Here is a 19,077-nt window from a genome sequence, read left to right on the forward strand (position 1 = left end):
GTGTAAATTCCCTGGTGCTCTATGGATGTGTCAAAGGTCTGCATTCCCTGGTGGCTCAGATGGTAAAGAATCCACCTGCAATGTGAGAGACCTGGGCTCAGTCCCTGGGTTGGGAAGATCCCCTGGAGAAGGGAATGGCAATCCACTCCAGTATTCTTGCCTGGAGAATCCCATGGACAGAGGAGCCTGGCGGGCTACAGTCCATCAGGTCGCATGGAGTTGGACATGACTCAGCAACTATACTACTACTACTGATGTGTCAAAGATCTGCATCTTTTCAGAAAAGGTTTATAAACACAGGATTCAATGGAATCCAAAGACAAGTTCCCCCGGCATTCCCCAGCCCAGATTTAAAGGGAAATAAGCTAAATCCACTTACGTTTTAGCTTCTTCTCTTGTTGCATATGTGACGTTGACAACGGCAGTTTCTGTGTCTGTGTTGACTAGGAAAGAAGCAAAAACTACATTGTCATAGAAAAAAAAAAAAGTTGTAGCCCTCTGGCTCAGTGTAAATAGACTTAGAGAAAAATGCACAAAAATTTCATTGTTCAAACTCTTAAGAGTTATTTGAATCTCTATATTCATGTGCACTCATAGTAATTTACAATCAATTATATATACACATTTGTAATCAACTGTATATATAACTCAAAGCTATATTTTTCACTTATTTTATCAACACTTCTGCATGTGTATATGCACAGTTTCTTTGGATTTTTCATTTTTAATGTCTACATAAAATTGCAGCAAGCAAATGGGCCATGATTTTTGCCTAACTATTCCTTAATTGTTGACAAATGGTTGTTCTCAGTATTTGCTACTCTGAAGACTATTGATAAGAATCACCACTGTTGCAAATACCACTTGATTTGTGTTCTTCTGAATTTCTTATTTTTAGTGTCATTTAAAAGAAAAATAATTGGGTAAAAAGAACATAATGCTTTTTAATGATTATTTTCAAATTACTCTCCTAGAAGTTTGTATTAATTCACTGTACCACTATCAGTTTTATCTGCTATAATTTTTAAATAATTGGATATATGTATAAAATAATAAGAAAGTATTTTAATTTTAATTGTTCATTCATGGATAAGGTTGAACTATTACAATATTTGTTCTGCCTTGACTGAACTCGACTGTGTGAGTTAAATCTAGTAACCATGTACAATGAATAAAGAAAACTGGCAATTCCAACCCACTTGGCTGAAGAGGAGAACATATAAACTCTAAGAGTGGCTAACAAGGTATCACTCTTGTGAGTTGGCTTATCTTGATTAATAACTGACGCATCTTCTTCCAAAGTCAGATGTTAAGAATGAATTCAAAAGGCAGGACAAAACTTTCTCCATCCAAGTCAGTAAACTTAGACCAAAAATATACTGATTTCCCCAAAACCAACAGCATGACTAAATCAAAATTTTTCCTATTAAGACATTTAAGCTATTAGGAGACTTGGAATTAACAGCATTAAGCAGAGCATAATTCAAGAAAACCACACTAGAGCTGCTTTTCAAAGTAATAATAAAACCCTCTAGTGCAAGGATTCTTAATTTTGAACCTATGTTAGAGCTTCAGGAATTCTATACTCACCCTCCCATTTCCCTGCAAATATTCAAATCTGTGGGGACATGGATATTTCTGTCTTATAATTTCCATATGGTTTCCAAAAAGGTTAAAGTCACTGTTATCCAATAACTTCAAAGTAGCTGCAGCCCTTATGGGGAGGGATGCATACTCCTCAGGAAGGAACTGCCATTGAGACATATGGGTCACCAACACTGAACCCAGTCCCGGCCTCAGCCTCGGAGTGTTCGTGTTGCTCTCTAACACAGAGAGGTGCTCACAGGACTGCACCTCTCAGTGCAAAATAGGGCATGTGCACCCTCAACCAGCCTCTCTCAGTGCTGACACAGTGAATGCTACTAAGTCTCAGAGTTACATTCTGGAGTGCAACAGATGAGGCTGTAGACCCAAAAAGGAAGAAGGGGCTGGGTTTGAACCTCCTGAATAAAGCTACCCATTAAAAGTCTCAGATTCATTCGTATTTATATTCTTTGCTCTTCAAAGACATCTGTCTTCAGGAAATCAGACCTGTGATTCAGGGAGGAACTGAACTCTATTCAAATACTTTATTTCACTGGACATGAAAGCTCTATAAAGATTCTTAAAATTCTCCTGCAGAATGTTTTCCTGCTGAATCAGGAATTACCTATGAAACAGAACAAAACAACAGCCCAACACTTCTACCCTACAGTCATGAGGCAGCTAGAAACTGGGTGCTCTCAAGGGCACAGGTGCTCCTGGAGCTGTGGACGGCCCCAGGGACCTGGAGTATTTCTTCCTTGCATGGCATTGTCCTGAGTTTATAACAGGGTCTTAGCTAGTAACTTGTATAGGTTCATGTCTGGAAAGCCATCTTGCCTACGACATCCAATTCTTACTAGAATGTCTTCCATTTGAGGGAAATATCAAGAACTGAGAAAATAGAATCCTTATAAATCATGTCTTCTTTCTGGGCTCTTTCCCTTTACCTAGGTAGGCCTACCTCCAACCTTGGGGATGGACAGTCAGCAGCATGAAACTGAATAATAATATTTTTAATATCCATGGAGTATAGAGCATCTAATAATTACTGCTTTAAAAGCTATTATATTAACTATACTAGCAGACAGACTGCATATGAGAAAATGCATTTTCTGTGATTTTTTTTCCTAAGTGAATATTAACAGTTATGTATGACTTCACTCACTGTCTGTAAAGGTAAATGTTTTAGAAGGTAAAAATAAAGTGGCAGGAAAAAGAATATACACTTTCTGGGGATTTACAACACTGTTCCCAAGACAGAGGCTCTCAAATGAATACACACAAAAATCACTTGAAAGTGACTATTTAAAATACAGTTTGTTTCATGACTTCTTCCCCCACAGAGTCTTACTTTGTAAAGCTGTCTATGGTGAGCCCCAGGAAACTGCATTTTCCCAAGTGCTCCAGGCGATAATGGTGTAGGAGTCCTACACCTTGAGAAACAGTCCAAGACATCAGGGATATGTTGTTCTTAACCAGGAAGAGGAAAGTTGTCACAATATACAGTTACTTCCAAATGAATTAAGCTTCCCCCATTCTGACAGCAATTTGTCCAGTGCTTGAGTACATTACAGAGTATAAGAAAAATAGTCTGAAAACCATTCTTTGAAAAAATAGATGTGGATAGACAGATACAGACATTTCTTACATACATACAGATATACAAACATACACTCTAGGAAGCCTGCTTCAGTGGAATTTAAACTTGTTCTTTGTCCTTGGATTTGACCCAATCTATAAGAAATAACAGGCAATATTCCTCTCAAAATTCAACAGGCTAATTTCAGCACTTATTACCTTGCTCCACGTTCTCCACTGTCCCACACTGAGCCAAAAGTCCATCCAACACCTGAAAAAGAAGCTTCACTGTCAGAATTTCAGGTCTTCATAAAAACGGCTAGAAGTGAATAGATATACAGGGCTTTCATTTGCTTATTGGCTCCCGAGTAGTCTGTTTGCTGAGGAAGCACAGCAGAGTTTTCTTAGCAATTGTTAACAATCACATTCATGATGGTTGGAGCCCATTTGCTTTTGAAATGAGAAGCAGACTAATGTACAAAAAGCACTTCTCCTTTCTGAAAGATTTAACCATTCTTCCATCAGTTTTCCTTCAGGGATCTCCTTATTTTATGAAGCAATGAGAGATGTATATGCTCAAAATTTTCTGCAATAAAAAGTGGTTTTTTCCCCCTCTTAAAGTAACAAAAATGTTAGCCAAAACATTCTATTTCCTTTAAGTCTATTTTGATTCTGTTTGAGTTGGGGGACATGGGGCAGTATGCCTTTAAATGAGGCAGAAAGGCTACTCCTCATATTCTATCTTATTTCAAGATAACAATCTTGTAAGAAGTTTTACAACTCTGAAAATGTCTTAGCTGTTATTCACAACTAATTAAAAATAAAACACTTGCCCAAACTAACAGAGAACCGTCTATTCTTATTGATTTTCCATTTATTTTATTTCCTCCCAAATCATAATTTAGAAAGGTAAGAATCTTTTATAAAATCATGGGATACAAATCACAAGCAAGGCATTTATTTTGTTTAGTTTTCTGTTGGTGCTTGGTTCCTGAGGAGACAGAACATAAGGGATCAAAGTGTATATCCAGCACAACGGAAGGGACGACTCTGACCACAAACGCAGGGCTGGTCATTCCCACTGGGGTGCTGAAGAAGGCAAAGTCTGGGGACCTCTAATTCCTAAACGTGAAAGGGAACTATAGAAAAGGGACAAAATGCCCTGTTACTCCATTAGGAAAAGAAGACAGAGAGCAGGAAGATAATAAATACAGAAATGTCATTGGCCTACCTCCCACTGCAGGTGAGGAGGGATGTTTCGAATCTGAATTTTCCTGCTCCTGTAAAAAATAAAAGCACAGACACAACAAACAGGCTTAATACCACACTTTCTCACTGTGTTCACCAAGGCCTCAGCAAGGGATTTTGATTGTGAATCAAGAACATCTTGTTTTAAGCTAATCATCAATTTTGCCCTTTATGTCTGTTAGTATTTGCTTTATATGTTTAGGTGATCCTATATTGGGAGCATATATGTTAATAAATTTGATATCCTCCTCTTGTTTTAATCCCTTTATCATTATATAATGTTCTACTGTATAGCACAGGGAATCATACCTGACATCTTGTAATAAGCTACAATGGAATATAATCTGAAAAAAAAACTCACAAAAAAAATCTGAATCACTATGCTGTACACCTGAAGCTAATGTAATATTGTAAAATAAAAATTAAAAAAAAAAAGAGCATCTTGTTTTAAAGTTTTCAATTACTTTGAAGAAAAAAATTAAGAACAAATCTAAGAAGTTTGAACAAGCTAAAGAAACAGTTTAGATGCAAATCTATCATTTCAATTTCCTACCAAAACAGTTAGAATTTAAATTGCCATATATGTTATAATTATAGATTATTCCCTTTCTCCTCAAAATACATGGTCCTGCAACTGACCCTACCCTAAAAGGTACCTATGAGAAGTAAAATCACATATACAGTGGGTTTAAACAAGATCTTTGCTAACAACGCAGAATTTCCTTTTAAAAAATTATTTTTATTTCTTGAATAGGTAATACAGTCCTGATTCAAAAATTAGGACACTTGAAAGAGGCAGTCCATGAACAGTCTTACTCATTGCTTGTGTAACCTTCAGTTTCCTTATGCAAATACTAGTAAATACAAATATACATTCCTGTTTTCCCCTTTTCTTAGAGAAATATTTGCATATTCTACACACTCACTGCATCTTGTTTTTTTCACCTAACAGTAATATCCTGGAGATCTTTCTATGGATACATTGGCAGAAAGAGAGCATTCTCATTCTATTTTACACAAGTGGATGTACCAAAGTGCACTTGTGTGTGTGATAAGTTGCTTTAGTCATGTCTGACTCTTTGCGACCCTATGGACTGTAGCCTGCCAGGCTCCTCTGTCCATGGGATTCTCCAGGCAAGAATAGTGGAGTGGGTTGCCATGCCCTCCTCCAAGGGATCTTCCCAACCCAGGGATCAAACCCTCGTCTCTTATGTCTCCTGTATTGGCAGGTGGGTTCTTTACCACTAGCACCACCTAGCCCAACCCTATTGATGGATATTTGGACCTTCTGCCTTTTTCAGGCCTTGTTGCATGTGGGATCTTAGTTCCCTGACTAGAGACTGAACCCACACCCCCTGCATTGGAAGCACTGGACCACCAGGGAAATCCTTCTCCTGCCTTTTCATTCAGAAGATCTTTCTCTTTTTCCAAGACATCTTACTGGTCTGATAACTCTGATTTAGATCATTTCTTGTTTTTACCTAAGTTTTAAAATTAGATAGAAAAAAGAACAGAAACAAGAAGATAAGAATTTTTCTGTCTGTCTTTGAACTACATGTTAGATCTTGGAAGGAAAACACAAATCACATTTCAATATTGGCGAGGTCATTTCACTGGAAGGGTTTGGCATTGAGATCCCATAAAAATCCCCTTTGGGGGTTGCAAGAGTAGAGATATGGCAGCCAAAGTGTGCCCCCATTACTTTCCTCTCCTTTGTGTCAGAGGTACCAAATAGTTGCTATACGCAGTCACAAATTTCTCCACCACTTTAATCTGGGCAACAGCCACAGAGAGCAATGTTACAATTCACGCAGAAAGAGAAAGGAGAGAGACAGAGAAATACATAGGCAGAGGAAACAAGAAACAAACAATGAAAGATCTGAGGGGCTCCTGTTTTCTCAGATTGTTTTTATTAAATTAAGGGAGGGCCATCCCTCTCTTCCAGATCCCATATCCTAATTCCATCTTATTTAAAAAAAAATAAGAATGCATTCATGCTTTACCAGAGCTGCTTAAATGACTATACTATATAAGGCACTCTGTAGAATCTCTATAATCTTGTGTCAGGATAGGAAGGAGAAAAAAGAATCAGGAACTAATTTCTACTTCTGTGCTATGAAGGCTCATTTCTGACACTGCCTTTGGCAAGAGTTTATAATAAAATTGCTGACACCATCCCATACAGTGGCTCCATGGAATGCTCCACAAAGGATGTCACAAGCCTAACTATTTATAGAAAAGGCAGCATAATTTGCAGGAAAAATTGAGTATTTCTAAGAAAAATACTTTTGTTATCTCCAAGTATAAATAAACATTGACTCCAACTGCTAACCAAGAATTCAATAGAAATCCTATTGGAAGAAACTTGTGCACAGACACAAAGATTTGAATAAAGACAGATACTAATGCTTTGTTCTGACAAAGAATGCAAATCATCTAAATATCCACCATCAGGGAGATGAATAAGTAAATTGTAGTACAGCTATAATATGGAACATTATACAGCTGTCCAAAAGAATGAAGTAGACATATGTTCGTGGTCATAGGACACTCATTTTAGAATACTGTAAGATGAGAGCTAGTTACAGATTAGGCTGATCCTATTTTACAAAAGTGCAAAACAAAATTATTTGTCATTAAATGTGTGTATATGCAAAGAAAAAGGTAACTACAAACATTTAGTTGGCAAAATGAGACATGTACTTTTTATTTTAGTTCTGGTTTGTTCACTTTTTATAAAAATGAGAATGTGTTCATGTCTTATTTGCTTTAAAAAATTGACAATTAAAACTCCTACTAGGGCTGCTTTCCTGAATTGACAAGATTCATTTTTTTAAAGTATGCTGGAACCTGATTAAAAAATAAAGAAAACCCAAACACCTTACTTTCTACATAATTACATTAGGTATCCTTCTTGGAATCTTATTTAACAGAGCATTAATTTATTTGACAAACTTCTTTGTTCACAGTGTATAAATAATCAAATTCCACCCAGTTCAGATGATCCCAAATCCTAACTGAATGGGTCTAAAACAATGACACGTCATAATATCTCATGTCAGGACTGCACATCAGGCAATCAGCTGAGGAACTGGAATGTTCACTGAGCAGGGGTCTGGGAGAAAGCATCTCTAAAAAGTTAGTGTGTCTCACCTCTAACCTTAGACCAGGATGGAAAGAAAAAGAACTGAGAACTGAAGAGGGAAAACGGAGCTCACTGCAGTAGAACCTGTTCATCTGGAGCTCAGTCAGGTCACCTGGGAAAACACCCTGAGAGACTGTCTTTCTGGAACAGGAGTGACCAGGATCTTTGGGAGCTGCTAACTCTCCAGATGGCATCATCTAGACACTGTGTCATCTCATCAGGGTACCTGGGGTGCTCGACTCCTTTTCTCTTGGAAGGGACTTCTGTGAGCCCTTCAAAACCCAGCTCACATCTGCAGACAACTCCAGGGCATCTCCAGAAAGAGTGGTTTCTACATACTCTTAAGTTTTTATAACAGTTCCCTCTATGCTATAATTACTTATCTGCTGGCACTGTCCCCTCTCTGGATTGGAAATTTCCTCAAGGACAGGCTTCTTGTTTAGTGGTCTCCTGTCCAGCATGGGGCCAAGCACACAGCAGAGAAGGAGAACATGGAACTCTGGGGGCTGCAGAGGCACTGCTGTTGCCGGCAGTAGTCTACTTATGATGCTGTGGGCCTTCTAGCCCCACCTGGGAGGGCACAGGCTGTCCTTTCCTTCTCTGTCAGGGAGTAAAGAGGAGAGGGAAGACTTCTTTCCCCTCTTTCCTTTAGAGAAGAAACCAGCATTTGGCTCAACCTTGAACAACATATGTGGATCTTTCTCCCTTGAAATCCATAAAAATATGCCCTGCTCACAAACAAGCCAAATTTACACAATAACTTAGGAAAGTGACTGGTTTTAAGAACAAAGTTTTTCAATTCCTTTTTTTAAAAAAGGAATAATATCATAGTTCCTTTATATTATAAATCAAGCTTCTCTACATATACGTAATTGACATATCTTCTCATCCTTGCCACCCCCCAGAACAGTTACAGCTAGCTACTAGCTGGCCTGCTGGCCATCTCACATTTCTCTCCTCTCCCGTCCACCCCACACTTGGCCACCAGTGACTTTCTGCTTCTGTCTTCTTTGAATGACTGTCACCACGCCCAAATTCCCACTCATGACCCTGTTTCTGCCCTGTTCTCCATCTCCTTATCTTTAAATTCTCTTGCCCCAGGAAATGCTCTAACTTTGGGCTCTTACCCTTCCACCCAAAATAATTTGTCACACCTGTAGTTTATATGTGTGCCAGGTCTGAGTCTTCAACACGCCCAGTCTTCCTTAAAAACAAGAGTAAACAAAGGCGGTAAGGAACATGAGTTTGAATATTTAAAAATTTTAACTGAAAGCAGAATAAGACCTGCAGTTAAGCCATTAATACAGACAAACAGGCTCTTTCCCCAAGGCTTTAGGATTCAGGAACTCAGAATTTACCACTTTTATATTCAAATAAGTTAAGTGTTACGTGCTTCTATTTTTTCTTCTCTACTCAAGTAAGAAGCTCAGCCTCTACAACATCCAGGAAAAGAATAATATAGCTCTACAACTCTCCTATTTGGCTGGGGAACTGTCCACTTTGATGGATTCTATATTCTAGGTGATTGGTGACAACAGTATACACAAGTAGATAATCAAATCTTGACTAAACAAAGAAACTTAACTGCAGCTCTTCTAAGGCTCTTCAACATGTAAGTGAAGCAGGATACTTTTTATGAATATGTTATTATCTTTGTGCTGTAGATGCCTAGAGGAAATAGAAAGCTCTGAGTGAATTTAAAATAAAACTAGATGTCCATTATTACAAATTTCAAGGACCTGGGGCAGGAATTATTTGTATGGTAGAATCCATTGCTTAAAAGAGCTGGGCAATCAACTGGGGAAGTAAAATCATATTTAATTGTCAAGGCATCTCTGTGATTTTGAAGAACCACCCCACACCTGTGTGTGTGGGTATGCCTGCCTGCAAGTAAAGTGGATAATGCTATAGTTTTTAGGCATTTGGTCAATTAACCACAAGTCTGATCAACCACCCTGGGAACTCTAGCCCATGCCTTAACCACGCAGAGGGGCCTAAGTAGAGAAGAAAGTTAACATATATTGTGGAAATTCAGCTCGTAGGATCTCAGATTCCATTTGAAAATTAGGTGAGCTAAGGATCAGAAGATCTTGGGAAAACTGTAGGCAAGAGAAGAAACAGGAAGCAAAAAAGATCCTATAAGAGTGCTTAGGGTGTTCAATAACAGATACTACCCAACAAGGTCCCATCTGTTTCCTAGCAAATTTGAGTTCCATCAGATGACACATGGTCCTTATTTTGGAAGGAAACCAAAGCACCATGGAATGTGTATTATCTGGAGGCAGGTATGCTAACTGACCTCAAGGACAGTGGCGGAGCCAAGACTGAACCACCAGCGCTCTCGGCCACGCCTCCTTCTCTAGCGCCCTGGGGTCGGATTCCTCTGCGTCCCCTGCCCTCATTAGTGTTTGAGGCACTTTATCTCCTTCCCATTCCTCATTAGTTCTGAAAGTTTCCCTTAAAACCTCTGGACATTCTGTACAAGGGACATCCTGTGCTAACTTGAACTAGGACCCAGGCTAGCAATGAATCAGGGAAGCAAATGAATCACCGGTGATAGTCATGTCCAATCTCCTACACAGCACTCAGCTGTCTTTTAAAGTAACCCCCACCCCAGACACACACACACAGGGCACAGGGCATGATTTTTAAAAAGTCAGTAAAGTATGACAAAAACCACTACAATATTGTAAAGTAATTAGCCTCCAACTAATAAAAATAAATGAAAAAAAAGTCAGTAAAACTGTTAAAGTCACTTTGTTACTAAATTATTAAGAATAATTGCATCTGCCTCTATGGAATCTTAAACATAAGTTATTAGAAAACCAAATGCTTTCAAAATAAAAACTGTTAAAAAGTGAAAAAGGCTTTTTTTTTTTTCAATGGAGAAAAAACATGTGATCAGAGTAAAATCCCTGTGAGTATTAGCAGTATTATGGGCCAAATCATAAAGGATTAAGTCAGATATTATTGTGGTGCCCTGCTGCAAAGGGTTTTGAGCCAGAAGAACTGCAGTTACAAACCAGTAAATTCCCTTGGTCTATAAACTTATGTCCACAAAACCATAAACCCCCAAGTGGCCCGAATGTACTCATGCTTCATGAGAATTCAGAGAAAGGACCTCTTGAAAGTCCACTACTTGAACAGCACAGAAAAGAAATCAGGGACTATGATTAGCAATAGTTACAAGCAATAGACCTTGTAACTTATTCATTTACCTCTCAAAGAGGCCTTGACTTTTTAAGAGGTTGCCAACACAATTCTAGACTTCCTCATTGAGAAAAACATCAAGGATTCTTCATTGTTCTTGAAAGAGGTAGAAGGAGAAAAGAGAAGAGTCAGTGCAATAATTAGATGATGATGAGATGTCGGTGAGAAGAGAGGTCAGGCTGCTACTCCTGGGCAAGATGTTGAAGGAGTCCCCCTAGTGGGTCAGGTACAACCAGTACCATCTGCATTAAATGACCACTGAGTTTCATTCCAACTGTAGGGGTCTACAAACCTTTCAGGAAGATTAAAATCATCTTCTGTTCAAAGGAATCGATATGCTTGACTGTAGATTGAAACCACCATATACTGTTCTAGTGAAGGAGATAATCACATTCCTCAGAGGCTTACTATTTTAGTTCTTTAAAAAGGAAGTCAATATCCAAAATCTCTCTTTTTTGATTCATATTCAGTTTTTGTAAAGAGGGCTCCTCTTACTGAAGTAGCGGTAAATAGAAATATTTGAACTGAAGGAAGACCAAAAATCTTAATACTTATTCAGGGAAAATACTTATTTTTCTTTGTCAAAGACATCTTTAGTAAATTAAAGCAAAAACAAACAACAAACAAAACCCCAAGCCAAAAAACTTGACGCAGAAAAACTGTGACAAGTTTTATCAAAGTTTGTGTACAATTCCCTACAGATAATACCACCTTTCCCACCTACCAAACCACCTTGCTAACTCATTTTGTGACAACACAGAGAAACAAATACAATTTTAGATCTAGCTTTACCAGAATTTCTCCATGGGCTTCATGGAACACTTGCCCACCCTTCAAATTATATTATTTGACGAGTTTATTAATGTTTCAGAGATACACCCAACATGATCATCACACTGTTTTTAGCAGAAGCTTTTCCCCAAACCACCACTACTTATGCTATGTGTGTGTGCACGTGCGCACATCGTGTGTGCTCAGTTGATTCAGTTGTGTCCCCATGGATCATGGTCTACCAGGCTCCTCTGTCCATGGAATTTTCCCAGCAAGAATACTGGAGTGGGTTGCCATGCCCTCCTCCAGGGGATCTTCCTGGCCCAGGGATCAAACCCGTGTCTCCTGTGCCTCCTGCATTGCAGGCGGATTCTTTACTGCTTGAGCCACGGGTGCTAAGCATCCCATTTAAGCCTCACCACTCCCCTGTGACGTACAGATTGGTATCCTCATTTTCAGATAAGTAAACTGAGGTACTAAGGAATCCCCAGCCCAGTCTCACAGCTAGGGAGCAATATTTTTGACTATGGTCTGTAAGTTTAAATCTTTGCTCTTAAAATGTAACTCTAGAATTGTTAAACCACCAATAACAAAACATACATTTCACATATATATTTCAGTTCAACAAATCTTGGACAAGATGTGCCAACTCAAGTAAATCCTAGGAAAATGAGTCTTAGGAATAGATTTCTAGGTTCTCCCTCTCACTGTCCACCTCAAACTTCTCTATAGTGGCTCATTCTTTGCTTCTTGAGCCTGGAAGGCTATATAGTCCATGGGGTCCCAAAGAGTAGGACATGACTTAGCAACTGACTAAACAGAAGCAGCAGTTTTGCTTCTCAGAAGAGTTCGCTGAATATAAATGCCCCCTAGAGAGGGCACTAAAAGTATTAACTACTGACTCCTTCACAGGATCAGCTGACCCCTGGTTGATAGCTCTCCTGGCCCAGGACTGGGAGCTGTGCATGCCTGCAAGCCTAGTAGGCCTTTGCTCATTATCACTGGCCCCAGTCAGTGCTGTGCCAAACCTAACAGGGCAAGATGAGAGTTTGAGAAGCCTCCCCGAAATATGGATTGCTGAATGGAATCTCAGAAGTAAAGGACATTCTTCACCTGTGACCAAGTATAAACATGCATCTGGATTCAGGAGGATGAGATCTTGAGGGGTAAGACTGAGTCTCTGTGAGTGAAAGATCTCAAAGCCAGCTTACAGCTTTTCACATAAGAACTGAAAGAACTGTGCTGTGATGAATACTCCAGTTAACAAAACCAAGCTGTGTTTCCAATGAAGTGATTAGTTACCCTTATAAGGCCCTCAATTCATTATCTGTAATTAAGAATAACCTGGATAAAACCAAATATTTACACATCATATTTTGAGCCCAGATTAAAATATATTTATATATACACACACACACACCTGATGCAACACAAATTACAATCTGCATATATAAATGTTATCCTTGTGTGGTGCAGGGTAAATACAAAACCATCTTTATAAAGGCAAAGGAAGCCACATGCCTCATCACCAACACCTGTGCCATCCTTTCAGCATCTCTTCAATTCACTGTCAATTGATTTCCTGAGTTCTCCAAATAGCACTCAAATCTGTCCTCTTCCTTTACCTGCATCTTTTTTCCTGTGTCCATTTCCTGGAACAGAGCAGGTAGTCAGCATCAGTGAATTCACCAGGAGCACGTGTTGCTGACAGCTGGCTTCTTTTTCCTGGCCCTCTCCACCCCACAGTCTGTGTTCCAACTAGAAGAAGAACATGTGATTCATGGAGACACTGACTGGTCACCAAGTGAATTTCTCTCACTCTAGTCTGCTTATCAGCTCAAGGCAACAGGCTGTTGACTGGAAAACACCAGGGAAGGTAGTTCCCGGCACAGTGGCCACTGCAAACCCTTCCTGTGATTGGACTGGAGTGACTCATATGGAGGTGGTGTCTCTTCACTGAAGACAAGTACAATGGCGTGCCATGACACATTGATGAAAGTTTCACAATTAAAAAAAACTCAAGCCAGAAGCTGTGAGTCCTCAATGCCTGGGAGTGATAAAGCAACAGTCATTTTACTTCTGAAAAGAAGGAACTACTCACAGCAGTTATAAAAGACTTTGATCTTATTCATTATGGTCAGGATGACTAAGAAAAATTCAGTGAATCTCTAATATAGCTCTAAATCCCGAGTAAGCAGAGAAAGGGGGGGAGTGTCCTCCCTTGTGAAGGAACTTCTTCTCTACATCAATAGCATCCACCATCTCAAACAAAAGGGACAGGTCACCCATGCTGAGGATTAGGTACCATGAACAATCCAAACCACCCATACCCACATGTTCTGACTGGAAGTTAAATACTGGACATTTTATCTGACTTGGGGGAATAGGATGATTTCTAAGATTAAACCAAAAACTGTTCTATATTCATTTAACAGATGTTCACTAAGCACCTCTTACTATAGCCAAGCACTTGTTTTAGGTTCTGGGGTACAGTGGTGAAAAAAAATGCCCTTATGCTGCTTATATTCTAAGGGAGTAAACAAAGACAGCACTGACCTCCTACCCTAGAACTCTAATTAATTTCAATAAAACATGTAGTTTCAGTTCAGTTTAGTTGCTAAGTCATGTCCGACTCTTTGCAACTCCACGAATCATAGCATGCCAGGCCTCCCTGTTCATCACCAACTCGCGGAGTTTACTCAAACTCATGTCCATCGAGTCAGTGATGCCATCCAGCCATCTCATCCTCTGTCATCCCCTTCTCCTCCTGCCCCCAATCCCTCCCAGCATCAGGGTCTTTTCCAATGAGTCAGCTCTTCACATAAGGTGGCCAAAGTATTGGAGTTTCAGCTTCAACATCAGTCCTTCCAATGAATACCCAGGACTGATCTCCTTTAGGATGGACTGATTGGATCTCCTTGCAGTCGCCAGTCCAAGGGACTCTCAAGAGTCTTCTCCAACTCCATAGTTCAAAAGCCTCAATTTTTCGGCACTCAGCTTTCTTCACAGTCCAACTCTCACATCCATACATGACTACTGGAAAAACCATAGCCTTGACTAGATAGACCTTTGTTGGCAAAGTAATGTCTCTGCTTTTTAACATGCTATCTAGGTTGGTCATAACTTTCCTTCCAAAGAGGAAGTGTCTTTTAATTTCATGGCTGCAGTCACCATCTGCAGTGATTTTGGAGCCCCAAAAAATACAGTCTGCCACTGTTTCCACTGTGTCCCCATCTATTTGCCATGAAGTGATGGGACCAGATGCCATGATCTTAGTTTTCTGAATGTTGAGCTTTAAGCCAACTTTTTCACTCTCCTCTTTCACTTTCATCAAGAGGCTCTTTAGTTCTTCTTCACTTTCTGTCATAAGGGTGGTAGCCCAATATGCTACTGGAGATCAGTGGAGAAATAACTCCAGAAAGAATGAAGGGATGGAGCCAAAGCAAAAACAATACCCAGCTGTGGATGTGACTGGTGATAGAAGCAAGATCCGATGCTGTAAAGAGCAATACTGCATAGGAACCTGGAGTGCTAGGTCCATGAATCAAGGCAAATTGGAAGTGGTTAAACAGGAGATGGCAAGAGTGAACGTCGACATTCTAGGAATCAGTGAACCAAAATGGACTGGAATGGGTGAATTTAACTCAGATGACCATTATATCTACTAGGCAGGAATCCCTTCTAAGGCAGGAATCCCTTAGAAGAAATGGTGTAGCCATCATGGTCAACAAAAAAGTCCGAAATGCAGTACTTGAATGCAATCTCAAAAACGACAGAATGATCTCTGTTCGTTTCCAAGGCAAACCATTCAGTATCACGGTAATCCAAGCCTATGCCCCAACCAGTAATGCTGAAGAAGCTGAAGTTGAACGGTTCTATGAAGACCTACAAGACCTTTTAGAACTAACACCCAAAAAAGATGTCCTTTCCATAATAGGGGACTGGAATGCAAAAGTAGGAAGTCAAGAAATACCTGGAGTAACAGGCAAATTTGGCCTTGGAGTACAGAATGAAGCAGGACAAAGGCTAATAGTTTTGCCACAGAATGCACTGGTCATAGCAAACACCCTCTTCCAACAGCACAAGAGAAGACTCTACACATGGACATCACCAGATGGTCAACACCGAAATCAGACTGATTATATTCTTTGCAGCCAAAGATGGAGAAGCTCTACACAGTCAGCAAAAACAAGACCGGGAGCTGACTGTAGCTCAGATCATGAACTTCTTACTGCCCAATTCAGATTTAAATTGAAGAAGGTAAGGAAAACCACTAGACCATTCAGGTATGACCTAAATCAAATCCCTTATGATTATGCAGTGGAAATGAGAAATAGATTTAAGGGACTAGATCTGATAGAGTGCCTGATGAACTATGGACGGAGGTTCATGACATTGTACAGAGACAGGGATCAAGACCATCCCCATGGAAAAGAAATGCAAAAAAGCAAAATGGCTGTCTGAGGAGGCCTTACAAATAGCTGTGAAAAGAAGAGAAGTGAAAAGCAAAGGAGAAAAGGAAAGATATTCACATTTGAATGCAGAGTTCCAAAGAATAGCAAGGAGAGATAAGAACACCTTCCTCAGTGATCAGTGCAAAGAAATAGAGGGAAACAACAGAATGGGAAAGACTAGAGATCTCTTCAAGAAAATTAGAGATACCAAGGGAACATTTCATGCAAAGATGGGTTCAATAAAGGACAGAAATGGTAGGGACCTAACAGAAACATGTAGTTTACCATGTCTAATTGGTCCCTTGATCCAATTAAATCCTGAAGGAAAAAGGCCATTCCTGCCTTTTCCTCATCATATCTTGGGTTTTAGCTAGACATGAACCCAATGTCCTTTAACGCCTGTTTCTGCACAGTATCCTTATACAGTACTTGTGGCTAGTAAAGAGCATCACACGAGTCCTCGTTTCTAAGCTCCGTGGGGAAGTCAGATCTGACGCAGGAGTTTCTTTGCAGAACAGCAGTGGGACACATGCACTGCTGCCTTTCCTTCCCACCCAGCACTGCCCCTTAGTACCTAACCCCGTGAGATTTCTTCTCCTTCTCAAAAGGGAGCTCCGGAGAAAAGAAGATCAGAGGGAAAGTTCTGTCTCAAAATTGGGAGAGGAGTCAGAAAAAACTTCTCACACAACACTATTAAAAAAATAAAATCAGTTCATAGCATACAAAGAGTAACAAATCTGTGAAGGTCTTCAATATCTCAAAAAGTGCTGATATAAAAAGAAAGGAAAATCACTAGCTCTTAGAGCTAGTATTACATGATTTAATACAGTGAAACTTTAAAAAAAAACTTTGAACAGCCAACTTTTTTCTTTTTTTTTTTTAGGCCGTGCCAAGCAGCTTATGGAATCTTAGCTCCTAGACCAGGGATTGAACCTGGGCCCTCAGCAGTGAAAGCACAGGATCCTAACTACTGGACTGCAAGAGAATTCTCCTTTTAAAATTCACTTTTATTTGATTGTCAAATAGTCAACTTTAAAAACAGATGAATGAATTGGGGAAAGATGGCATATAAATTACTCTCATTTTTAAAAGGATTCATTTTCCTAATGAGGATTCCCCTTAAGATCTCTTTTCATCAATTATGAAATAAGACAAACTAGTAGGGAGATAACTGCAAAAATATATAAATTTATAACCAGTTTTGAAAGACCAGACTTCTGCCTAGAGAAAATTTTCTAGTGTTGCTGACAGAAATGCAAGATTCCTTAGCTGTATCCTTCCCAAATTATGCACACCCTACCCCTACCCCCTATAGATCCACAGCTCTGACAGGTGACATGGACATAGCAGTCACTCAGGAAATCTGAGGAATGAATGAATGTACACAACAGGGTTAACATCTCTGGCACTTAAACAGAGAATTCTTTCCAGCTGCTGATTCACATTCTCTTTTGAGTTCCCTGTCTCACAAAGCTTCTATCTCACTTGGTTGCAGACTTTTCATCACTTCCTCAAACCAGCATCATTAGCGGGTGGGTCCCAGCTAAGAGGTGGGACCATTAATGGGTGGGTCCCAGCAGGACTCATCCAAGGGAAATTGCCTCTAGGAGTCAACACCTGACTTGAATAAAAGTGAACAACCTACCTGGCTCTGCAGGTGACCATGGGAGGTCCTGCTCCCACAGCTTCAAATTTCTTTCCCCCTCTCTTCTCCCTTCCCTGGAGGCAGTGCACAGCTGCCCCCTACTTCGACCCTGTTGCTTTCTTTGCTGGGAGCTCAGTCTTCTACAGCGTATGAGCGAGGAGGGAAGAGAGTTCAGTCCGTGCCCTCCCTCTAGCTGTTCACAGAGTCCCAGTCTTCTTAGCACTGTGATTAGCTCCCGCCCTCTCCTCCCCCTCTGTCCCTCACCGAATCCCAGAGAATTATGAGAAAGTGCTCCATAAACTGTACTGCACCCTACACATGAAGGCATTAGGCTGATGTTAATAGAGGCACAGCACCCTCAAGTTCTTTTTCCCAGTTTTGGTCCTGATGTGCCCAAGGGAGCTGGTGCCTGGTTCTCCTGAGAAATGTGAGTGGCTCTGACTTCACCTGATGAGTCACAACTAGATAACCAGTTAGAAGGCATCACACAGAGCCAGCACTGAACTAAGAGAGAAACTCCTGAAATGATGTCACTTGTGGATTCAGGCTCAAAAGGACCCATTTCAGGAAAATTTTGGAAGCTAAGACGTACAACTGGCAAACGGATGGATTATTCTTCTCCATTTAAGAGCACCTTGTTTGTTGTGCTGAAGTACAAGTACTTGTGTTCCTTGGTGGGAAATACAAAGTTTGTAATAGGTAAGCACAGATACTGGTAGAAACGCAAACACTTTTGTTTACTAATGTCCATGAGGTCTTGATTTCTTTCTTTTTTTTTTTGGCTGTGCCATACAGCATGTGGGATCTTAGTTCCCTGACCAGGGATCAAACTGGCACCCTCTACATCCCTTCATGGGAAGCTCAGAGTCTTAACCACCGGACCACCAGGAACGTCCCCATGAGGCCTTGATTTCTTAGAGGAGAACAATGATTAAAGAAAAAATATAAATTTAAATATATTCCCTGGGTTATCTAACTTAACAATTGCCCCCACCTCTAATAAAATATTTCATTGTTACCAAAGGCCACCATTATTTTGACACCACAAGCAGCAGATGGAGATGTGCTGACATGGCAACAGGAGACCACAGTTTGAATCCTAGCTCTGCCTCGGCAAGCTAATGGACAGATACTGGGCCAGTCATTGAACCTCTCTGGTTAACGCCTCAGACAGGAGACAGCTGAGACAAGATTACAGGTAGACAAGCTTCTTTTCAAACCCAAGATTCATTTCATTTTGGCAAGCAAAACTGTCACAAAGAGAAGGGAATGAGCAGAAAGAAGAGGTGTCTCCAAGGACCTCAGGCTACAAACAGAGACTGAATTTTTAAAAAATCATCCCAATAAATCTTGCATTTTGTTTGCATCACAAAAATTTTTAACAACCCAATAGATAAGTTAGCTGACTGAGTCCACAGTATTTTATAACAGAATGGCTTACA

The 19,077-nt window shown here is 40.0% G+C and overlaps 1 protein-coding gene across 4 annotated transcripts in view; it reads right to left on the reverse strand.

Moving 5' to 3' along the window:
- Window positions 1-19,077, reverse strand: part of IGF2BP2 (insulin like growth factor 2 mRNA binding protein 2) — a 162,939-nt gene that overhangs the window by 36,545 nt on the left and 107,317 nt on the right. For all 4 annotated transcript variants that reach the window (XM_043874890.1, XM_043874891.1, XM_043874889.1 and 1 more), the window contains exons 3-5: window positions 4,394-4,442; window positions 3,382-3,433; window positions 380-443 (exon numbers count right to left, since the gene is read on the reverse strand). In XM_043874890.1, coding sequence (XP_043730825.1) covers window positions 380-443; window positions 3,382-3,433; window positions 4,394-4,442 — 165 coding nt within the window. The remainder of the gene's footprint in view (window positions 1-379; window positions 444-3,381; window positions 3,434-4,393; window positions 4,443-19,077) is intronic.

The sequence above is a fragment of the Cervus elaphus genome, chromosome 19 (genome assembly GCF_910594005.1).
Source record: "Cervus elaphus chromosome 19, mCerEla1.1, whole genome shotgun sequence".
NCBI classification, from domain to species: Eukaryota; Metazoa; Chordata; class Mammalia; order Artiodactyla; family Cervidae; genus Cervus; species Cervus elaphus.